This window comes from Entelurus aequoreus, linkage group LG05 (assembly GCF_033978785.1).
Source record: "Entelurus aequoreus isolate RoL-2023_Sb linkage group LG05, RoL_Eaeq_v1.1, whole genome shotgun sequence".
Taxonomy (NCBI): Eukaryota; Metazoa; Chordata; class Actinopteri; order Syngnathiformes; family Syngnathidae; genus Entelurus; species Entelurus aequoreus.
The window spans coordinates 4,592,487-4,618,313 of NC_084735.1; the positions used below are offsets into that span (position 1 = coordinate 4,592,487).

The following is a 25,827-nucleotide window of genomic DNA, read 5'->3' on the forward strand; positions in this document are numbered from 1 at the left end:
ATAAGAGACGAGGCAATGGAGAGAAAGTACTGTCAAAACGCCGCAAAAATGTTTTCACACCCACTCAGCGATTCCCAAGTGACACATATTTTCTGCAAGTAAAAACTACTTATTCACATGACAATTATCTTTAAGTACTAAAACTTTTTATACTTGTGGATATTTTATTAGTAGTATACTGTATTGTTTATATATTTTTTTAAATTAAATTTCATCTTGCAAATATTTTTTTCATTGATGAAAATTGTTTGCCTTCCAAATAATTTTTTTTCTAATCATTAAAGGCCTACTGAAAGCCACTACTAGCCTCCACGCGGTCTGATAGTTTATATATCAATGATGACATCTTAACATTGCAACACATGCCAATACGGCCGGGCTAACTTATAAAGTGACACTTTACATTTCCCGCTAAACTTCCGCTTGAAAACTCTAGATGTGATGACGTATGTGCGTGACGTCACGGAGAGAACGGAAGTATTCAGACACATTGTATCCAATACAAAAAAAGCTCCGTTTTCATCCCAAGATTCCACAGTATTCTGTGAATCTTTTGCAATTTGTTTAATGAACAATGGAGACTGCAAAGAAGAAAGTTGTAGGTGGGATCGGTGTATTAGCGGCCGGCTGCAGCAACAACAACCAGGAGGACTTTTGAGATGGATAGCAGACGCGCTAGCCGCCGACCTCACCTTGACTTCCTCCGTCTCCGGGCCGCCGACCGCATCGGTGATCGGGTGAAGTCTTTCGTCCTTCAATCGATCGCTGGAACGCAGGTGAGCACGGGTGTTGATGAGCAGATGAGGGCTGGCTGGCGTAGGTGGATAGCTAATGCTTTTAGCATAGCTCTGTGATGTCCCGTTGCTAAGTTAGCTTCAATGACGTCGTTAGCAACGGCATTGTTAACCTTCGCCAGGCTGGAAAGCATTAACCGTGTAGTTACATGTCCATGGTTTAATAGTATTGTTGATCTTCTGTCTATCCTTCCAGTCAGGGGTTTATTTATTTTGTTTCTATATGCAGTTAACCAGCATTCCTCCAATGGGGAATTCAAATTGCTAGTCTCTCCCAGATTATTTTTATGGCAATAAGCTGATGTTTATATTCAATCAACAGGCAGCAGTTGGTATTTTGTGGTTTATTCTCCAAGCTTAGAGGACAAACCGAGACCAATCCAGCACACCAGCGTTCCCCAGCCCGGTCCAGATCGGTCTCCCCTCAAACCCCCGTGATCTTCCCTCTGTCCCCCGCCCCCACTCCCTTTGTTTAGACTACTCCGAGTTATCTCTACTCTGACACATTCCAATCTAGAAGGCCAACACCTTACTATGAGACTCAAAAGAAGGAAGAATACTAGCTATTCTTTACATGACTATAGGAGTTTAGAAAGAAGTAACACTTAAATATGGCTATGATTCTGATCTGCTTCCAACACTATCTGCATTTGAGCCTGATGCTATCACGTTAGCTCCGTAGCTAAAGTGTTTCGCCGATGTATTGTCGTGGAGATAAAAGTCACTGTGAATGTCCATTTCACGTTCTCGACTCTCATTTTCAAGAGGATATAGTATCCCAGGTGGTTTAAAATACAAATCCGTGATCCACAATAGAAAAAGGAGAAAGTTTAGAATCCAATGAGCCAGCTTGTACCTAAGTTACGGTCAGAGCGAAAAAAGATACGTCCTGCACTGCATTCTAGTACTTCACTCTGACGTTCCTCATCCACGAATCTTTCATCCTCGCTCAAATTAATGGGGTAATCGTCGCTTTCTCGGTCCGAATCGCTCTCGCTGCTGGTGTAAACAATGGGGAAATGTGATGAGCCCTTCCACCTGTGACGTCACGCTACTTCCGGTACAGGCAAGGCTTTTTTTATCAGCGACCAAAACTTTATCGTCGTCGTTCTCTACTAAATCCTTTCAGCAAAAATATGGCAATATCGCGAAATGATCAAGTATGACATAGAATGGATCTGCTATCCCCGTTTAAATTTTTTTAAAAAATCATTTCAGTAGGCCTTTAAAGTAAATTGTTTACTGTGCAAATGGTTAAATAAAATGTAATGAAGCAGAGAGACATCATCTAGTTGTTGTAATGAAGCAGAGAGACATCATCTAGTTGTTGTAATGAAGCAGAGAGACATCATCTAGTTGCTGTAATGAAGCAGAGAGACATCATCTAGTTGTTGTAATGAAGCAGAGAGACATCTAGTTCAGGGGTCGGCAACCTTTACCACTCAAAGAGCCATTTTGGCAAGTTTCACAAATTAAAGAAAATGGGAGCCACAAAAAAAAATTTTTTAAATGAAAAACACCGCATACAAAGCTTAAATTGCTTTGTGCTATGTTAACCAGGGGTCTCAGACACACGCACCGGTACGCACCTTAATATGGAAATTTGATGTTAGTGCGGCCCGCGAGTTTTGAAAGAATGGCGCTTGATAGCGTCATACTTGCCAACCCCCTCATTATTTCCGAGAGACTCCCGAATATCAGGGCGTGATGGCACTGCTTTTGGCGCCCTCTACAGCCTGCCCAAACAGTGTACCTGCTCGACCACATGTAGAATGCAGCTTGAGCTTGCTCACGTAAGTGACAGCAAGGCGTACTAGTTCAACAGCCACACAGCTTACACTGACGGTAGGCGTACAAAAACAACTTTAGCACTGTTACGTTACAAATATGCGCCACACTTTGAACACACACCAAAAAAGAATGACAAACACATTTCTGGAGAACATCTGCACTGTAACACAACATAAACATAACACAACAAATACCCAGAATCCCATGCAGCACTAACTCTTCCGCTCAACCGACGCACGGAGGGGGGGAGGGTTGATGTGTGGGGGGGTTTGGTGGTAGCGGGGGTGTATAATCTAGACCGGAAGAGTTAGGGCTGCATGGGATTCTGGGTATTGGTTGTGTTGTGTTTATGTTGTGTTACGGTGCGGATGTTCTCCAGAAATGTGTTTTTCATTCTTTTTTGGTGTGGGTTCAAAGTGTGGCGCATATTTGTAACGTAACAGTGTTAAAGTTGTTTTATACGGCTACCGTCAGTGTAAACTGTGTGGCTGATGAGTAAGTATGCTTTGCTGTCTCCTACGTGTGCAAGTAAAGGCTACATACAACATGTGGCCGGGCTGGCACGCTGTTTGTAAATGCTATAGAGGACAATTACTGCAGTGCAATTAGGGCACTCCCTTTATTTAGTAATTAGAGTGAAAATAGGATTATAATTGCCCTGGGAGTTTTCTAGGAGAGGCACTGAGATCCATAAGTCTCCTGGGAAAATCGGGGGGTCGGCAAGTATGCAGCTGAGCCGCATCAGAGTGGTCAAAGAGCCGCATGCGTCTCCGGAGCCGCGGGTTGCCGACCCCTGATCTAGTTGTTGTAATGAAGCAGAGAGACATCATCTAGTTGCTGTAATGAAGCAGAGAGACGTCATCCTGCCATCAGGAGCATTTAATGTACAAAATAAGGAAGAAGAAGAACAACAAATGGTGTAGAAAACAGTGAGTATGAGATCATCTCCTGGCACCTCCTCTCCCTCGTCCTCGTCCTCTGCCACGTCCTCGCCCTCGTCCTCGTCCTCTCCCGGCAACTTTGGGACAATCAATGACACATTAGTTCCCAAGGTCACACAACACACTTTCTTATTATGTACCTGGAATATAATCATAGTGTCCTTTACAATCATGGAGCACATACTTGTTGTGTTTGTGATGTAGTGATTGGAGCACATACTTGTTGTGTTAGTGATTGGAGCACATACTTATGTGTTAGTGATGTAGTGATTGGAGCACATACTTGTTGTTGTTGTGATGTAGTGATTGGAGCACATACTTATGTGTTAGTGATGTAGTGATTGGAGCACATACTTGTTGTTGTTGTGATGTAGTGATTGGAGCACATACTTGTTGCTCACTAAAACATTCATGAAGTTTGCTTCTTTTATGAATTTATTATGGTTCTACTGAAAATGTGAGGGTCAAAAGTATACATACAGCAATGTTATTATTTGCTTCCTTGGCAAGTTGACCTGCAATGAGGCGCTTTTGGTAGCCATTGATGGAAGCAGATCAGAATCATATCCATATTTAAGTGTTACTTCTTTCTCTACCTCCTGTAGTCATATTTTCATCAGCTAATGTCTCGTGTGGTACAAAGTCCTGACTTAAAGGTGTGGACAATGCTAGCAGCTAACGGGCTGACCATACATCCTCTTTCCACCGGACATGTCCTCTTTTGATAGCATGCTAGCAGCTAACGGGCTGACCATACGTCCTCTTTCCACCGGACGTGTCCTCTTTTGCTAGCATGCTAGCAGCTAACGGGCTGACCATACGTCCTCTTTCCACCGGACATGTCCTCTTTTGCTAGCAGCTAACGGGCTGACCATACGTCCTCTTTCCACCGGACATGTCCTCTTTTGATAGCATGCTAGCAGCTAACGGGCTGACCATACGTCCTCTTTCCACCGGACATGTCCTCTTTTGCTAGCATGCTAGCAGCTAACGGGCTGACCATACGTCCTCTTTCCACCGGACATGTCCTCTTTTGCTAGCATGCTAGCAGCTAACGGGCTGACCATACGTCCTCTTTCCACCGGACATGTCCTCTTTTGCTAGCATGCTAGCAGCTAACGGGCTGACCATACGTCCTCTTTCCACCGGACATGTCCTCTTTTGCTAGCATGCTAGCAGCTAACGGGCTGACCATATGTCCTCTTTCCACCGGACATGTCCTCTTTTGCTAGCAGGCTAGCAGCTAACGGGCTGACCATACGTCCTCTTTTCACCGGACATGTCCTCTTTTGCTAGCATGCTAGCAGCTAACGGGCTAGGATAGACTGACCATACGTCCTCTTTTCACCGGACATGTCCTCTTTTGCTAGCATGCTAGCAGCTAACGGGCTGACCATACGTCCTCTTTCCACCGGACATGTCCTCTTTTGCTAGCATGCTAGCAGCTAACGGGCTGACCATACGTCCTCTTTCCACCGGACATGTCCTCTTTTGCTAGCATGCTAGCAGCTAACGGGCTGACCATACGTCCTCTTTCCACCGGACATGTCCTCTTTTGCTAGCATGCTAGCAGCTAACGGGCTGACCATACGTCCTCTTTCCACCGGACATGTCCTCTTTTGCTAGCATGCTTGCAGCTAACGGGCTAGGATAGACTGACCATACGTCCTCTTTTCACCGGACATGTCCTCTTTTGCTAGCATGCTAGCAGCTAACGGGCTAGGATAGACTGACCATACGTCCTCTTTTCACCGTACACGTCCTCTTGTGCGGAGCTGTCAGGGCAGAGTTTCTTAAATGCCTCAAATGTCCGGCGTTTTGAGTATTGTTTACACGACATGCAGTATGCTACTTAATATGAGGAAACTCGTTCGGTACACCTCCGCACCGAACCGAAACGGTTCGATACAAATACACGTACCGTTACACCCCTATTATTTTGATTATTGTTCCTCAGCTGTTTGTAAATGTCGCAGTTTATAAATAAAGGTTAGAAAAGAAAAGAAAAAGAAACGTAGTCTCAGCGCATGCGCATAGCACAGATCCAACAAATCAATGACTAAATTAATCGCCAACTATTTTTATAATCGATTAGTTGTTGCAGCCTTAATACATACACAGATATATATATATAAACACACACATATACATATATATATTTATACATATACCGTATTTTTCGGACTATAAGTCACAGTTTTTTTCATAGTTTGGCCGGGGGTGCGACTTATACTCAGGAGCGACTTATGTGTGAAATGATGAACGCATTAGCGTAAAATATCAACTAATATTATTGATCTCATTCAGGTAAGAGACTAGACGTATAAGATTTCATGGGATTTAGCGATTAGGAGTGACAGATTGTTTGGTAAACGTATAGCATGTTCTATATGTTATAGTTATTTGAATGACTCTTACCATAATATGTTACGTTAACATACCAGTTGGTTATTTATGCCTCATATAACGTACACTTATTCAGCCTGTTGTTCACTATTCTTCATTTATTTTAAATTGCCTTTCAAATGTCTATTTTTTATCAAATACATTTCCCCCAAAAATGCGACTTATACTCCAGTGCGACTTATGTTTTTTTCCTTCTTTATCATGCATTTTTCGGCCAGTGCGACTTATACTCCGAAAAGTACGGTTCATATATATACATACATACATAAACATATACAAGTATATAATATATATATATATATATATATACATATATATAGTTAAAAGTGTGTAAGAAGCATGTGATTCTAATAATGTGGAATAGTCAATTCCAATTGTCTCTACTTGACCTAAAAGAAACAATTCACATCAAAAGCAAAACAATAGAATATGTTTGTATTTAATGTTGTGTTCCATGTTCTTGTTGTTTATTCTTCCCTGATGTTTCCACTAAAGTCCCATTGTGTGGCAAACAAAGGCAGATTGTGAAGGACTCACTCTTCTGTTCATGGAAATTCCACTGTGGAATAAACCTGCTGAGAGCGACGCACAGAGTGAACCCTCTTGTCGTTAAGTCCGTTTTTCAGTAAATAAAAATAAATAAATAAAAAAATAATAATAAAATAATAATAATAATAAAAAATAATAAAAATAATAATAAAATAAAAAATTTAATAAAATAGTAAAAAATAAAATAATAAAATAAATTTAAAAAAAGGCCGTTTTTCAGTTATTGTTCCATCATTGTATTTATTTCCAATGACTCTGCACATCTCCCTACGCTTTGCACCCTGTGGCTTAAAAAATGGCGCAGCTATGTTATGGATGTTTCCTTGCTAATGGCAGTTATGCACATAGTTCAACAAGCAAGTACACTGGAAGGGTGTGATACGGCTTGTGCTATTTTGACAGCCTTTGGACTAGTGTGCCTTCAACCGGAAGTAGAAGTGCCGTTCTGTCTTCCAGCCGACCATAGCGTGTCAACTCATATCACTCCAAGCAATGTTTGTAAGTTTTACAATATAACTAAAACTATTCTTATTTACTAAAGCGTCCCATGTGTGATGTCTGTAGGAGTGTTTTCATGCATATTTGTACATGCTATCATCATGTCATCAAGCTATGCTAACAAGTGTGTTAGTATTATTAACTTACAAACCCCGTTTCCATATGAGTTGGGAAATTGTGTTAGATGTAAATATAAACGGAATACAATGATTTGCAAATCATTTTCAAGCCATATTCAGTTGAATATGCTACAAAGACAACATATTTGATGTTCAAACTCATAAACTTTATTTTATTTTTGCAAATAATCATTAACTTTAGAATTTGATGCCAGCAACACGTGACAAAGAAGTTGGGAAAGGTGGCAATAAATACTGATAAAATTGAGGAATGCTCATCAAACACTTATTTGGAACATCCCACAGGTGAACAGGCTAATTGGGAACAGGTGGGTGCCATGATTGGGTATAAAAGTAGGTTCCATGAAATGCTCAGTCATTCACAAACAAGGATGGGGCGAGGGTCACCACTTTGTCAACAAATGCCTGAGCAAATTGTTGAACAGTTTAAGAACAACCTTTCTCAAGCAGCTATTGCAAGGAATTTAGGGATTTCACCATCTACGCTCCGTAATATCATCAAAGGGTTCAGAGAATGTGGAGAAATCACTGCACGTAAGCAGCTAAGCCCGTGACCTTCCATCCCTCAGGCTGTACTGCATCAACAAGCCACATCAGTGTGTAAAGGATATCACCACATGGGCTCAGGAACACTTCAGAAAACCCCTGTCAGTAACTACAGTTGGTCGCTACATCTGTAAGTGCACGTTAAAACTCTCCTATGCAAGGCCAAAACCGTTTATCAACAACACCCAGAAACGCCTTCGGCTTCTCTGGGCCTGAGCTCATCTAAGATGGACTGATACAAAGTGGAAAAGTGTTCTGCGGTCTGACGAGTCCACATTTCAAATTGTTTTTGGAAACTGTGGACGTCGTGTCCTCCGGACCAAAGAGGAAAGGAACCATCCGGATTGTTCTAGGCGCAAAGTGGAAAAGGCAGCATGTGTAATGGTATGGGGGTGTATTAGTGCCCAAAACAAATATCAAATATCAAAGATCATATATGTTGTCTTTGTAGTGCATTCAATTGAATATGGCTTGAAAAGCATTAGCAAATCATTGTATTCCGTTTATATTTACATCTAACACAATTTCCCAACTCATATGGTAACGGGGTTTGTACAATGGCATTCTTTTTGTATTGTTTCAGTTTGGTAAACTCACCAAAACGTCACCGTGGAGTTATTGAGTCTGTTTAGCTGATTGGAGAGCTAGCTTGCGCAGCTAGTGGGTCCATGACCATGACTTCTGTTTTGTTTGATCAGCCGTTTTACTGACACCGTTTGGAAACAATTAAGGTATGTAAATAAACATTAACAAAATATTTCTGTGTTAATAACTAATTTCACAACGTATATATGTATGTGACTTATAGTCTGGTGCGGCTAACGTGTCATCTGTTGTGAACGACATCATGGATGTAACATCAATGTACAAACAATCATACACACACACAACACATGTCATCTGTTGTGTTGTTGTGAACGACATCATGGATGTAACATCAATGTACAAACAATCATACACACACACAACACATGTCATCTGTTGTGTTGTTGTGAACGACATCATGGATGTAACATCAATGTACAAACAATCATACACACACAACACATGTCATATGTTGTGTTGTTGTGAACGACATCATGGATGTAACATCAATGTACAAACAATCATACACACACAACACGTCATCTGTTGTGTTGTTGTGAACGACATCATGGATGTAACATCAATGTACAAACAATCATACACACACACAACACATGTCATCTGTTGTGTTGTTGTGAACGACATCATGGATGTAACATTAATGTACAAACAATCATACACACACACAACACATGTCATCTGTTGTGTTGTTGTGAACGACATCATGGATGTAACATCAATGTACAAACAATCATACACACACATGTCATCTGTTGCGTTGTTGTGAACGACATCATGGATGTAACATCAATGTACAAACAATCATACACACACAACACATGTCATCTGTTGTGTTGTTGTGAACGACATCATGGATGTAACATCAATGTACAAACAATCATACACACACATGTCATCTGTTGCGTTGTTGTGAACGACATCATGGATGTAACATCAATGTACAAACAATCATACACACACAACACATGTCATCTGTTGTGTTGTTGTGAACGACATCATGGATGTAACATCAATGTACAAACAATCATACACACACAACACATGTCATCTGTTGTGTTGTCGTGAACGACATCATGGATGTAACATCAATGTACAAACAATCATACACACACAACATGTCATCTGTTGTGTTGTTGTGAACAACATCATGGATGTAACATCACTGTGTACACACACACACAGAGTTGTGTTACTTCCTTGTTGACTCAGTATGTTAATACAATATCTAGTTAATTTGTTATTTAGTACAGATGTGTGTTGCCATGTTAAAACAATATAAAAATGGTGACAATAAAAGTCATGGTGATCATTTGTTTTGTCTAACTCCGAACATACTTTGTTTTTAAAATCATGTGTGTGTGTTGTGACAACTTCCACTAAGTACTATTTCACACTCCATGCAGGAACATGGCACTTTATGCAAAGGAAATAAATATCTTTCGGTATGTATTTATATATGCACCTTATTGCTTTTTTATCCTGCACTACCATGAGCTTATGTAACGAAATGTCGTTCTTATCTGTACTGTAAAGTTCAAATTTGAATGACAATAAAAAGGAAGTCTAAGTCCAAGTCTAAGTAAAAGTACTTAAATAAATATACTGAGGTTAATTTCAAATATTTCAGTATATAAAAGTACTTAAATATACTGATGTTAATTTCAAATATTGCAGTATATAAGAGTACTTAAATAAATATACTGATAATAATTTCAAATATTTCAGTATATAAAAGTACTTAAATATACTGAAGATACTTTCAAATATTTCAGTATATAAAAGTATGAGGTGTTTTCTTAAGTATTTAAAGGAACTGAGCTTCAATTAACTAAAATACCACACACACAAACACATATTTTTTTAAACTATTTACTGTTATTTGCTCTGAATACAGTTTGGTGGCTTTGTGTGAACATTTATTTACACATTTTACTGATATATTTATTATTGTCAATTGGATCTATTTAATGTGTGAATGCTCCAAACATCCACACATGTTTTCTACACCTAAATTCATTTATTTATTATTATTATTGTGTGAATGCTCCAAACATCCACGTTTTCTTCACCTAAATTCATTTATTTATTATTGTTATTATTGTGTGAATGCTCCAAACATCCACACATGTTTTCTACAACTAAATTAATCTATTTATTATTATTATGTGAATGCTCCAAACATCCACACATGTTTTTATACACCTAAATTCATCTATTTATTATTATTATTATTGTGTGAATGCTCCAAACATCCACACACGTTTTCTACACCTAAATTAATCTATTTATTATTATTATTGTGTGAATGCTCCAAACATCCACACACGTTTGACACCTAAATTAATATATTCATTATTATTATTATTGTGTGAATGCTCCAAACATCCACACATGTTTTCTACACCTGAATTAATCTATTTATTATGTGAATGCTCCAAACATCCACACACGTTTTCTACACCTAAATTAATCTATTTATTATTATTGTGTGAATGCTCCAAACATCCACACATATGTTTTCTACACCTAAATTAATCTACTTTTTATTATTATTATTATATGTGAATGCTTGAAAAATCTAAACATGTTTTTTACACCTAAATTCATCTATTTATTATTATTATTGTGTGAAAGTTCTAAACATCCACACGTTTTCTACACCTAAATTCATCTATTTATTATTATTATTGTGTGAATGCTCCAAACATCCACACACGTTTTCTACACCTAAATTAATCTATTTATTATTATTACTGTGTGAATGCTCCAAACATCCACACACGTTTTCGACACCTAAATTAATATATTTATTATTATTGTGTGAATGCTCCAAACATCCACACATGTTTTCTACACCTGAATTAATCTATTTATTATGTGAATGTTCCAAACATCCACACACGTTTTCTACACCTAAATTAATCTATTTATTATTATTATTGTGTGAATGCTCCAAACATCCACACATATGTTTTCTACACCTAAATTAATCTACTTTTTATTATTATTATTATATGTGAATGCTTGAAAAATCTAAACATGTTTTTTACACCTAAATTAATCTATTTATTATTATTATTGTGTGACAGTTCTAAACATCCACACATGTTTTCTACACCTAAATTCATCTATTTATTATTATTATTGTGTGAATGCTCCAAACATCCACACATGTTTTCTACACTTAAATGCATCTATTTATTATTATTATTGTGTGAATGCTCCAAACATCCACACATGTTTTCTACACCTGAATTAATCTATCTATTATGTGAATGCTCCAAACATCCACACACGTTTTCTACACCTAAATTAATCTATTTATTATTATTATTGTGTGAATGCTCCAAACATCCACACATGTTTTCTACACCTAAATTAATCTACTTTGTATTATTATTATTATTATATGTGAATGCTTGAAAAATCTAAACACGTTTTTTACACCTAAATTCATCTATTTATTATTATTGTGTGAAAGTTCTAAACATCCACACATGTTTTCTACACCTAAATTCATCTATTTATTATTATTATTGTGTGAATACTCCAAACATCCACACATGTTTTCTACACTTAAATGCATCTATTTATTATTATTATTGTGTGAATGCTCCAAACATCCACACACGTTTTCTACACCTAAATTAATCTATTATTATTATTGTGTGAATGCTCCAAAAATCCACACATATGTTTTTGTACACCTAAATTAATGTACTTTGTATTATTATTATTATTATATGTGAATGCTTGAAAAATCTAAACATGTTTCTTACACCTAAATTCATCTATTTATTATTATTGTGTGAAAGTTCTAAACATCCACACATGTTTTCTACACCTAAATTCATCTATTTATTATTATTATTGTGTGAATGCTCCAAACATCCACACATGTTTTCTACACTTAAATGCATCTATTTATTATTGTGTGAATGTTCTAAACATCCACACACGTTTTCTACACCTAAATTAATCTATTTATTATTATTATTGTGTGAATGCTCCAAACATCCACACATATGTTTTCTACACCTAAATTAATGTACTTTGTATTATTATTATTATTATATGTGAATGCTTGAAAAATCTAAACATGTTTCTTACACCTAAATTCATCTATTTATTATTATTATTGTGTGAAAGTTCTAAACATCCACACATGTTTTCTACACCTAAATTCATCTATTTATTATTATTATTGTGTGAATGCTCCAAACATCCACACATGTTTTCTACACCTGAATTAATCTATCTATTATGTGAATGCTCCAAACATCCACACACGTTTTCTACACCTAAATTAATCTATTTATTATTATTATTGTGTGAATGCTCCAAACATCCACACATGTTTTCTACACCTAAATTAATCTACTTTGTATTATTATTATTATTATATGTGAATGCTTGAAAAATCTAAACACGTTTTTTACACCTAAATTCATCTATTTATTATTATTGTGTGAAAGTTCTAAACATCCACACATGTTTTCTACACCTAAATTCATCTATTTATTATTATTATTGTGTGAATACTCCAAACATCCACACATGTTTTCTACACTTAAATGCATCTATTTATTATTATTATTGTGTGAATGCTCCAAACATCCACACACGTTTTCTACACCTAAATTAATCTATTATTATTATTGTGTGAATGCTCCAAAAATCCACACATATGTTTTTGTACACCTAAATTAATGTACTTTGTATTATTATTATTATTATATGTGAATGCTTGAAAAATCTAAACATGTTTCTTACACCTAAATTCATCTATTTATTATTATTATTGTGTGAAAGTTCTAAACATCCACACATGTTTTCTACACCTAAATTCATCTATTTATTATTATTATTGTGTGAATGCTCCAAACATCCACACATGTTTTCTACACTTAAATGCATCTATTTATTATTGTGTGAATGTTCTAAACATCCACACACGTTTTCTACACCTAAATTAATCTATTTATTATTATTATTGTGTGAATGCTCCAAACATCCACACATATGTTTTCTACACCTAAATTAATGTACTTTGTATTATTATTATTATTATATGTGAATGCTTGAAAAATCTAAACATGTTTCTTACACCTAAATTCATCTATTTATTATTATTATTGTGTGAAAGTTCTAAACATCCACACATGTTTTCTACACCTAAATTCATCTATTTATTATTATTATTGTGTGAATGCTCCAAACATCCACACATGTTTTCTACACTTAAATGCATCTATTTATTATTATTGTGTGAATGTTCCAAACATCCACACATGTTTTCTACACCTAAATGCATCTATTTATTATTCCTCTCCAGATTTTGGTGCGCTCTACCATCCACATTTTTCACCCCATTCAAAGCGTTCCAACTTCAAACTGTTCAGCCTATTTGGGAATGCAGGCTTTTCCTTGACAAATTCCAAAAATTCCCAGATTTCCCGGGGCATTTTTCCCATTCAAAATGAACTGGCCATTTTTCAAACTTCAACCATTTCCACATTTTTCAACCTATTCAAACCATTCCACCTTCAACACATGCCACTCATCCTGGACATGCAAACTATCAGTTTTCCAAGTTCCAAAAAATTCCAGGAATTCCCAGAAATCCCGTTTTTTCAAAACCTTTTTTCCGTCGACTACTCCTTCCACATTTTTCAACCCACTTCAACCGTCCAAACATTTTTCTTAGTCAGGACAAAAAAAGAAAGTTGTTTTTTTAACTGGAAAAATTCCCGGTTTTCCCGATACTCCATAGTACTATTTCTCAATTAAGAAATGTTACTACTTCAACATTTCTCGACAGATTTTAAAAATTCCAACACCAACCCTTTAAACTCATTCAGAACATTCACGTTTTAAACATTTTTTTTTTTTTAAATCCCGCTTTTCCCGAAATTTCCTTTGAAAAGAATGGGACATTTTTCAAAGTTCCACAACTCCCACATTTTTTTATCCGATTCAAACCGTTCCAACTTCAAAATATTCAGCCTGTTCAGGAATAATGTTCTTCCCTTTCAACAATTCTAAAAAAAAATATCCAGGATTTCCTAGAAATTCCAGTCTTTAGGGACATTTTCTCCATTCAAAATGAATGATCCATTTTTCAAACGTCCACAATTGCCACATTTTTCAACCGATTCAAACCATTCCACCTTCAACACATTCAACCCATCCTGGACATTCAAACTAACATGTTTAAACGTTCAACAAAATTCCAGGAATTCCTGTTTTTTTCTAACCTTATTTCCAACCTTTTTAAGTGCAATGACTCCTTTCACATTTTTCAACCCACTTCAACCATTCCACTGTCCAAACATTCCTCTTAGTCAGGGCAAAAAAACTAATCGGTTTAAGAATTTGAAAAATTCCTAGTTTTCCCAAAATACCATTTCTCAATTTACAACTTCAACATTTCTTGAAGATTTAAACAATTCCAACACCAACCAATAGGGATGATGTTTGATAAGGAATTATCGAGTTCGAGCCTATTATCGAATCCTCTTATCGAACCGATTCCTTATCGATTCTCTTATGGAGTCCAGATAGGTTGTTGTATATGGAAAAAAACACACAATATTTGGTTTAACAAAAGCTCACTTTTATTATATAATAAAAAATAAAATCTAATAAATAAATAAATATTGACTGTTACCCACCTAAAAAAAAAAAATAAAATAAATAAATATTGACTGTTGTTACCCAAAGTATATTAAGTGGGATTTTTCAGAGAAACAAATATATACAGTAACACAAAAACAAGCTGTCTCTGTGATCACTATAGGTGTATAAATAATAATATAGTGTTAAATAAAATCAGTCCCTTGGGCACAAAACTGAAAATAATACAGCTCTCCAAAAAGTGCACTTCTGCTGCTATTTGACATAACTGTTTGTTATGATGCTTTGACATTTTTGCACTTTATTTCTTTATTGAAAGAAAATTCTATGAAGAGAAAAGTTCTTTGCAAATGTGGTTACAATGCTAATAAATGAAAAGTTAAAGCTAAAAAAAGAAATACACTTTATTGCGTTAACATTATTTCTTTATAGGGGGAAAAATGTTATGAGCGAGAGAATATAACAACTACACTACCCAGCATGCAACGGGAGTTACGAGCATGCGCGGTAGCCCCGAAAAGTGTTGCATGTTGCCACGCTGTGAAAGTAAACGTCAAGAACTCAGCCAACACGCCTCGTCTGCATTATTTATAATTAGACGGACAACAACAACAGTGTGATTTTGTTTTGTTTACAAGGAAAGAAAAACAAAAGTTGAAAAAGGGAGATATATGTTGTATATATATGTATGTGCTGCGGTTGTTTTAAGAACGTTGCGACAGCTGCCGTAAAGGAGGTGCGTTGCTATGTTTCCGGTTGGTCGTAAAAGTGTTGGTCATGTGTTTTACCCTGCTAAAATCTCTCTGTAAAGTTATTCGATGGATGATAGCCTTTGTTTTGAACTTTATTACACCTTGGAGCGCTTTTTCCCGTCCATTGTTTTCCTGCTTTCGCTATCTGCGCCTAATGACTGAGCTACATGACGTCATTTATTGTGATGTCCCACGGAGCATTTCTGGTCGGGACGGGATTCGAATAAAGAATCAACTCTTTTCCTTTACTATAGTGGTCTCGATAACGGGTACCGGTTCTCAAAAAGGGATTAGAGTCCGAGGACTCGGTTCTTTTCTTATCAAACAATCAGGAAAACCGGTTTCGAGTATCATCCCTACCAACCAATTCAGCTCATGTAGGACATTCATGTTCCTAATCATTCAAAAAAAATCAAAAAAATCCCGCTTTTCCCCAAATTTCCAGGAAGTTCCAATTGAAATGAATGGGACATTTATCCAAGTTGCACAAGTCCCACATTTTTGAACCTATTCAAAGCATTCCAACATCAACACATTCCTCTCATCCTGGACATTCTAACTAACACTTTCCCAAGTTCCAAACCTAATTTCGGTTTTCCGGAAATTCAAACCATTCTTACATTCATACTACATTCTGTCAGCATTTCACTTCAACATTCACACGCTATTCCTTCAAGAATTGCCTCATCTAGTTTAAATTAATTTATTTATTTCCCCTTATTTTATTTGATATATATTCCTGGAGGTTTGAGTAAAGAGTTAACGTTGGACACGTAATTACAAAAGTGTAACATGTCTACCATGACTAACAAATGTTACAAAATATGTATTAATAATAACCTTGAAATGAAATATGGTTCCTTCCCTAATGCAAATTAAATCTCTTATTCATATTTTCTATATGTGCCAATAAAAGATAAAAACAAGTTCAATGTTGCAAGTGAAAATAATTGCCCGTATTTGTATTTCTTGAAAGACACTTTGAGTTGATGAAGAAGTTTTAGTCCAAGAAGTTGTATTTGGGGAGAAATGTAGGTGTCCACAATAAAATCAGGTGAAAAGGGTATGTGTTCTTACCCGCTTCTCTCTTCTTGGACTTGATCTTGGGCTCGATGTCCACCAGCAGCGTGTCCAGCGGCAGACTGTCAGGGAGGATGAAGTAGCGGATGTTGTTGCCACGGATGCTCAGAGACTCCAGCTGGGTGGGCTCCCGGTTCTTCAGTGTCATCTTCACCGCCTTCAGGTGTGTGTTCATACTCACGTCCACACCTCAAGGGACATAAAGAAAACACCTTTGTGAGCCGCTTGTTGGCATCCAGCAAGATTGGCTATACAAGTTAAAAAGAGCGTCAGACTTTGTATGTCTTCTCCTGGACGCTACGATACCTTATTTGGTTTTCGCATGAAAACACACATTTTTAAAAAGGTGTGGCGGTTAACATGTTGCCATGGCGCATCGCCACAACCAAATGCATGAAAGGCAAACCCTGAATTAGCTGCACCCTTGAAAGGCCTACTGAAATGAATTTTTTTTAATTTAAATGGGAATAGCAGATCCATTCTATGTGTCATACTTGATCATTTCGCGATAGTGCCATATTTTTGCTGAAAGGATTTAGTAGAGAAAATCGACGATAAAGTTCGCAACTTTTGCTCGCTAATAAAAAAAACCTGTGCTGCTCACAATTCCCCATTGTTTACAATGGAGCGAGAGATATTAGGAGCGAGAAAGTGACGATTACCCCATTAATTTGAGCGAGGATGAAAGATTTGTGGATGAGGAACGTTAGAGTGACAGACTAGAATGCAGTTCAAGAGATATCTTTTTTCGCTCTGACCGTAACTTGGGTACAAGCTGGCTCATTGGAATCCACATTCTCTCCTTTTTCTATTGTGGATCACGGATTTGTATTTTAAACCACCTCGGATACTATATCCTCTTGAAAATGAGAGTCGAGAACGCGAAATGGACATTCACAGTGACTTTTATCTCCACGACAATACATCGACGAAGCTCTTAGCATGAGCTAACGTGATAGCATCTGTCTCAAATGCAGATAGAAACAAAATGAATAAATCCCTGACTGGAAGGATAGACAGAAGATCAACAATACTACTATCAGGAGACACCGAACCAAACACTGGACATGTAAATACACGGTTAATGTGTATTCGACGCCCGTCGAAGCCTAGCAATGCTGTTGCTAACGACGCTAACTTAACAACGGGACCTCGTCAGAGCTATGATAAAAACATTAGCGCTCCACCTACGCCAGCCAGCCCTCCTCCGCTCATCAACACCCGTGCTCACCTGCGTTCCAGCGATCGACGATGCGGTCGGCGGCCCGGAGACGTAGGAAGTCAAGGTGAGTTCGCCGCTAGCGCGTCTTCTATCCAACAAAGTCCTCCTTGTTGTGTTGCTACAGCCAACCGCTAATACACCGATCCCACCTACAACATTCTTCTTTCCAGCCTCCATTGTTCATTAAACAAATTGCAAAAGATTCACCAACACAGATGTCCAGAATACTGTGGAATTTTGTCGAAGAAAACAGAGCTCTGTGTATTGTGTCCAAAAGGGTCCAAACACTTCCGTGGACCTCGCGACGTCACGCGCATACGTCATCCTCCAAAGGCGTTTTGAACCGGAAGTTCCCCGGGAAATGTAAAATGTCCCTTTCTAAGTTAACCCGGCCGTATCGGCATGTGTTGCAATGTTAAGATTTCATCATTGATATATAAACTATCAGACTGCGTGGTCGCTAGTAGTGGCTTTCAGTAGGCCTTTAATAAGCCACAAAGTGTAGGAAAAAAGTTGCGGCTTTTAGTCCGAAATTTACGGTTCATTTCTCAGAAGTCCCTCAACTTTGAAATTCACAGGTCTGATTTGAAAAATGTTACGTTTCAATAACATGCCCAGTCAAAGGCCCGTTTGATTCCTTAACTAATAGTTTTAGACAATTGTATAGACATTTGTGAAGTGAATTATATTTATATAGCGCTTTTTCTCTAGTGACTCAAAGCGCTTTACATAGTGAAAGCCAATATGTAAGTTACATTTAAAGCCGTGTGGGTGGCACTGGGAGCAGGTGGGTAAAGTGTCTTGCCCAAGGACACAACGGCAGTGACTAGGATGGTGGAAGCGGGGATCGAACCTGGAGCCCTCAAGTTGCTGGCACGGCCACTCTACCAACCGAGCTATACCGTATAATCCTGAAACATGAGGTCAGTGTGAACATGCAATCATTGTTTTTGAGCCGCCACCTCACCCCTGCCCCTGATGTCATCCATGGGGACTAGAAACTATTCTAGTGACAACACTGCATGGAGCTCATCATTTTTTAACACCTTCAGGCCATGTCTACACTAAGCCAGATAACCCCTTAAAAGGAATGAGTATTTAGCCTAAACCCCGTTTCAGCCACACTTAACTATCGTTTAAAGTTCCCCTCCTCGTACAATCTTTTACACGGGTAAGTGCGCCGTGTATTTCTTGAATCTCCGCCTCTTAGCTTTGTATGGACTCATTGATCCTTTACAAACTGAGTTTAGAGAGAACGCCAGAAAGGCCGCGCCCCACACAGGAAGTGACATCAGAAAGAAAGCGCCACAGCCAGCTTCATAAAAAAGACTTTGATTTGGATACACAGACGCGATACCGTGAGTACATAGCTGCGCTTCCAAACATTTGATCGCTTGCTATAACTAGCTCGAGCTAGTAGCTAGCATAACAAACACCTAGGTGTTTGTTATGCGGGATTAACTTGTGGCATATTAAATATAAGCGTGGTTGTGTTGTGGCTAGTAGAGTATATATATGTCTTGTGTTTATTTACTGTTGTAGTCATTCCCAGCTGAATATCAGGTCCCACCCGCGCGCTTCCAAACATTTGATCGCTTGCCCGTACGTGCGTGTCACGTACGTAACTTTGGTTAAATATATAAGCTTTACGAACCTTGGGTTAGGTGAACGGTTCTTTGGGCTGAGTGAGTGTGTGTGTTGTGCACGTGTTTGAATTGTATTGGCGGGTTATATAGACGGGATCCCGTCTATATAACCCGCTCGAGCTGGGATTGATTTGTGGCATATTAAATATAAGCCTGGTTGTGTTGTGGCTAATAGAGTATATATATGTCTTGTGTTTATTTACTGTTGTAGTCATTCCCAGCTGAATATCAGGTCACCCCCGCCTCTCACAGCATCTTCCCTATCTGAATCGCTTCCACTCCCCACTAGTCCTTCACTTGCATTTTCCTCATCCACAAATCTTTCATCCTCGCTCAAATTGATGGGGAAATCGTCGCTTTCTCGGTCCGAATCGCTCTCACTTCATGCGGCCATCATTGTAAACAATAGGGAACTTTGCGTATATGTTCAATTGACTACGTCACGCTACTTCCGGTAGGGGCAAGGCTTTTTTTGTCAGATACCAAAAGTTGCGATCTTTATCGTCGTTGTTTTATACTAAATCCTTTCAGCAAAAATATGGCAATATCGCGAAAAAATGGCAAAATAAAGAAATAATCATTTCAGTAGGTAAAGGCCTACTGAAATGATTTTTTTTATTTAAACGGGGATAGCAGATCCATTCTATGTGTCATACTTGATCATTTCGCGATATTGCCATATTTTTGCTGAAAGGATTTAGTAGAGAAAATCGACGATAAAGTTCACAACTTTTGCTCGCTGATAAAAAAAAGCCTTGCCTGTACCGGAAGTAGCGTGACGTCACAGGAGCTAGTATTCCTCACAATTCCCCGTTGTTTACAATGGAGCAAGAGAGATTCGGACCGAGAAATTGATGATTACCCCATTAATTTAAGCGAGGATGAAAGATTCGTAGATGAGGAACGTTACAGTGAATGACTTGAGAGGCAGCGATGGACGTATCTTTTTTTGCTCTGACCGTAACTTAGGTACAAGCTGGCTCATTGGATTCCACACTCTCCTTTTTCTATTGTAGATCACAGATTTGTATTTTAAACCACCTGGGATACTATATCCTCTTGAAAATGAGAGTCGAGAACGCGAAATGGACATTCAGTGCCTTTTATCTCCACGACAATACATCGGCGAAATGCTTTAGCTACGAGCTAACGTGATAGCATCTTGCTTTAACTGCATATAGAAACTAAATAAATAAACCCCTGACTGGAAGGATAGATAGAAAATCAACAATACTATTAAACCGTGGACATGTAAATACACGGTTAATGCTTTCCAGGCTGGCGAAGGTTAACAATGCTGTGCTAACGACGCCATTGAAGCTAACTTAGCAACCGTACTGCACAGAGCTATGCTAAAAACATTAGCTCTCCACCTACGCCAGCCAGCCCTCATTTGCTCATCAACACCCGTGCTCACCTGCGTTCCAGCGATCGGCAGAAGGACTTCACCCGATGCGTTTGGCGGCCCGGAGACGTAGGAAGTCAAGGTGAAGTCGGCGGCTAGCGTGGCTAGCGCTCCAACAAAGTCCTCCTGGTTGTGTTGCTGTAGTCCGCTGCTAATACACTGATCCCACCTACAACTGTCTTCTTTGCAGCCTTCATTGTTTATTAAAAAAATTGCAAAAAATGTCCAGAATACTGTGGAATTATGAAATGAAAACAGAGCTTTTTGTATAGGATTCTACGGGGTACCATAACTTCCGTTACTCGGACTTCGTCGCGCGCATACGTCATCATACCGCGATGTTTCAGCCGGATATTTCCCGGGAATTTTAAAATGTCACTTTATAAGTTAACCCGGCCGTATTGGCGTGTGTTGCAATGTTAAGATTTCATCATTGATATATAAACTATCAGACTGCGTGGTCGGTAGTAGTTGCTTTCAGTAGGCCTTTAAGTTGATCATTTATAAACACCTTTAGTGTTGTTTTAGGTATTGTTTTGACATCTGTGGGAACTAGATGACAACACTGCATGGAGTTGATTGATCTTTTTTTTTTTTTTAACACCATTACTGTTGTTTTAGGTATTGTTTGTAAAAAGCTTCATAGGATTTTTTTTTTGTTTATGCAAAAACTTAAATGCACATCATTGTTTTGAGATTGCCTTTTTTGTTTGCCAGTTATATTACTGTTCATTTTAACGACGCTTCTTAATTAAATAGACATCGAATTCAATACATTTTTACGAAGTTATTTTATTTGGGTTACTTGACTCACGCATTCACTTTAGTTTAGCAGGAAGACCTACAACCCCTCGCGTACTCAAGAGTTAGCGCTGCCATCTTGGAGCGGTACACTGCCACTAGTTTTCACTTCCGGGAAGAAGTCACGTGACTGAATACAAAATGATAGCTTCTTTTTCTTACATGTCAGGGCGCCCCCTGGTGGCCATGAGCACAACATGTACACAAACCTACCTGCGCGACAACAATAAAAAGGTGCCGTCATCTCTCACCTGTGATGGTTCCGTGGACTTGGGTGCCGTTCTTCAGCTCGATGGTCACCGTCTCGTGGCTGAGCTTCATCAAAAACCTGTAAAGACACCAGTAATATCTTTGTTAGCTGGCAGGCTAAAGTGGTTGCAGTTAGTCGACAATAGGCGAGCACAGTCTTACCGGAGACACACAATAATAACAATAATTAGACATTTAAACAGTAATTAGACACTTAAAAGTAGCTTTAGTTGGTGCGTGCTCATCTGTGGGTGCTACATCGCTAAATGCTAACAGCTCTCGACAAAGACTATTGGCAGGAAACACTTGCTATTACTAATTTTTTTTTTGCAAGCCTTGCACAAAATAAAATATAAATAAGGCTTTTGTGTTGAAAGTGACTCGGTAGGACTAGCAGAAAGTGAGTGTTTAGCTGCCTCATTCATTCACTTCCCGCCAAGTCGCAAAGACAATCTAACTGCATCCGTCCTTCCCGCTTCATGCATCGCTTCAAGCATCATCTCGTCGAGCGGCGGGCTGCGTGTTAAACATGTTTACCTCACGAGTTTCATGGCGTCGCGACGAATACAACAACAAAAAAGGTCCGAAAAAAAATGACGGCGCTAAAGTCGGATGGACGTTTAAAGTGGGCACACCGTGACGTCATGTAAGAGCGACGGAAATGCCGCTTTGTGTCCGCACAGCGACTCCTACAGGCTGGGCGGTGAACTGAACATACATTTATATATATATATACTGTATATATACTGTATATACAGTATAAATATCTCAAACATATGTACATACATATTTATATATTTGAAATATGATCATATATTTTATAATAATGTATAATATGCATCACTTATAAGTGCTGTCAAACGATGCATTTCATTAATCAAGTTAATCACATTTTTTAATTTTTAATTAATTGCAGTAAATTGCTCGCTTGCATTATCTAAATACCTTTAAAAAAACTAAAATTTTTGACACAAATGCAATCTCGTTGTGAGAATGTCAGACATTTAAAAAAATATATTTATTTACTTTCATGCACGTAATTTATTTGCCCCAAACTTTGCACTTTACACCCATCTGAGTCTCCTCATGTATCCTTATGTATATATATATATATATACATATAATATATGTATTCCGTTTATATTTACATCCAACACAATTTCCCAACTCATATGGGAACGGGGTTTGTATATAATACATATAAATATACACACACATATATAAATATATATATAATGTACATATATATAATCAGTGGTTAGGATAAAGGAGTGTTTGTGTTGATACATCATTTTGTTGTGATCAATCATGTAAGTTCATGTGCAAAATGAATACCTCTATACCAGGGGTCGGCAACCTAAAATGTTGAAAGAGCCATATGGGTGAGGGCCGACATCCGGGCAACTGAGCTACATACGGGTTCTTCGAGCCATAGCAACCAGACTGGCGTTGAAAACAAACCGTCGCCATTACTCTTTAACCTGTCGACCTACGCTGGTTAAACCCGTCATTCTGCCTCCAAAATGCCGAAAAACGGTGTTGTTTTTGCTTGTGCTAACCACAACCGGAAACAGGGCAAACAAAGGTTGTATTTTGTTCTGCCAAAGCGCGATAAAAGCCCACAGAGACGAGACAAATGGCTCGCAGCTTTACACCGGGAAAACAAGGACGGTTCTCACTGGAGTCCCCCAAAGTCCCGGGTCGTGTGTTCGGATCACTTCGTTTCTGGTAAATATAAGGAACAAAAATCCACCTTCTTAACCACAACTTGGCTATACCGTCCGTGCTAATGTTGTACTTGTTGAATTTGTACCTTATAACGTTCGACAGCTGAAGTTGTTGTTGTACAAAAATAACATGCGGTATATACTATATAGTCCAGGGGTCACCAACGCGGTGCCCGCGGGCACCAGGTAGCCCGTAAGGACCAGATAAGTAGCCCGCTGGCCTGTTCTAAAAATAGCTCAAATAGCAGCACTTACCAGTGAGCTGCCTCAATTTTTTAAATTGTATTTATTTACTAGCAAGCTGGTCTCGCTTTGCCTGACATTTTTAATTTTAAGAGAGACAAAACTCAAATAGAATTTGAAAATCCAAGAAAATATTTTAAAGACTCGGTCTTTACTTGTTTAAATAAATTCATTAATTTTTTTACTTTGCTTCTTATAACTTTCAGAAAGACAATTTTAGAGACAAAATACAACCTTAAAAATGATTTTAGGATTTTTAAACACATATACCTTTTTACCTGTTATATTCCTTCCTCTTCTTTCCTGACAATTTAAATCAATGTTCAAGTAAATTTATTTTTTTTATTGTAAAGAATAATAAATACATTTTAATTTAATTTTTCATTTTAGCTTCTGTTTTTTCGACAAAGAATATTTGTGAAATATTTCTTCAAACTTATTATGATTAAAATTCAAAAACATTATTCTGGCAAATCTAGAAAATCTGTAGAATCAAATTTAAATCTTATTTCAAAGTCTTTTGAATTTGTTTTAAAATTTTTGTTCTGGAAAATCTAGAAGAAATAATGATTTGTCTTTGTTAGAAATATAGCTTGGTCCAATTTGTTATATATTCTAACAAAGTGTAGATTGGATTTTAACCAATTTAAAACATGTCATCAAAATTCTAAAATTAATCTTAATCAGGAAAAATTACTAATGATGTTCCATGAATTATTTTTTTAATTTTTTGAAAAAGATTCGAATTAGCTAGTTTTTCTCTCCTTTTTTTCGGTTGAATTTTGAATTTTAAAGAGTTGAAATTGAAGATAAACTATGTTTCAAAATGTAATTGTCATTTTTTTTGTGTTTTCTCCTCTTTTAAACCGTTCAATTAAGTGTAAATATCATTAATTATTAATAATAACATAGAGTTAAAGGGAAATTGAGCAAATTGGCTATTTCTGGCAATTTGTTTAAGTGTGTATCAAACTGGTAGCCCTTCGCATTAATCACTACCCAAGAAGTAGCTCTTGCTTTCAAAAAGGTTGGTGACCCCTGTACTATATAGTCTATAGCCTAGCTAGCTATTTTCGAAAACCGGACAACCAGAGGATAACAAAGGCAGCGTTAAGATGGACACCACCGGGAAAAGGTAAGCCAGGGCGGCCAAAGAACACCTGGCGAAGAACAGTTGTACTTAAACAATACATGTAGCCCTCAAATCTCTCAATATTTTATACACTAACACGTCATCTTGTTGTTGATAACTTCCGCGTCTCTTTCTTAGTAGCGCGCAGGCTAAGCTAACTAGCAAGCTAAGCTAAGCCTGAGAAGCTTTAAAGTTCACTGAGACGAGTCTGACGCAAATAATACATTTTCGTTTTTTCACACGATATGCGAATACGTAAAAATGCGTAAATGAAGGATTTAACGCCGACTTCCAAGCCACGACGCTCGTTAAATGCTTTTTCTGTCAATGCTGTGTTCGCTGTGAGCTGCTTTGTTTTCAACGGATTCCCGGTTGCTAGGGGATTGGTAGGCGGAAGTGACGTAGGTCCGCCCTCACCCATTGGACCAAAAATACAAAAACAAATCTGTCTGGAGCCGCAACAAATTAGAAGCCATATTACATGTATCATGAGATATACGTTGAATTGAGATGACTTATAGGAAACTAAATGAGCTCAAATATAGCTACAAATGAGGCATAATGATGCAATATGTACATATAGCTAGCCTAAATAGCATGTTAGCATCGATTAGCTCGCAGTCGTGCAGTGACCAAATATGTCCGATTAGCGCTCCACACAAG

General features: G+C 37.8%; 1 protein-coding gene across 2 annotated transcripts; it reads right to left on the reverse strand.

The window, feature by feature from the left end:
• Positions 1–3,446: 3,446 nt before the first annotated feature.
• LOC133649565 (small nuclear ribonucleoprotein Sm D1) lies at positions 3,447–22,755 on the reverse strand. 2 transcript variants are annotated; one of them, XM_062046162.1, is made up of 4 exons: positions 22,600–22,755; positions 22,065–22,141; positions 16,737–16,928; positions 3,447–3,603 (listed from the first exon to the last, which is right to left on the reverse strand). In XM_062046162.1, exons 1-4 carry the CDS (start codon positions 22,611–22,613, stop codon positions 3,527–3,529), a joined length of 360 nt encoding a protein of 119 aa, XP_061902146.1. In that variant the 5' UTR covers positions 22,614–22,755; the 3' UTR covers positions 3,447–3,526. The 2 variants fall into 2 exon arrangements, with proteins under 2 accessions (XP_061902146.1, XP_061902147.1); XM_062046163.1 differs by lacking the exon at positions 22,600–22,755 and adding an exon at positions 22,225–22,514.
• Positions 22,756–25,827: the final 3,072 nt, after the last annotated feature.

Excerpts from the sequence above, each read along its gene's own strand:
- LOC133649565 (XM_062046162.1), bottom strand. Across the intron at positions 16,929-22,064 it reads AGTCCACGGAACCATCACAG|GTGTGGACGTGAGTATGAAC; the intron begins GTGAGAGATGAC and ends ATGTCCCTTGAG. Across the intron at positions 3,604-16,736 it reads GTCCAAGAAGAGAGAAGCGG|TTGCCGGGAGAGGACGAGGA; the intron begins GTAAGAACACAT and ends ATTGTCCCAAAG.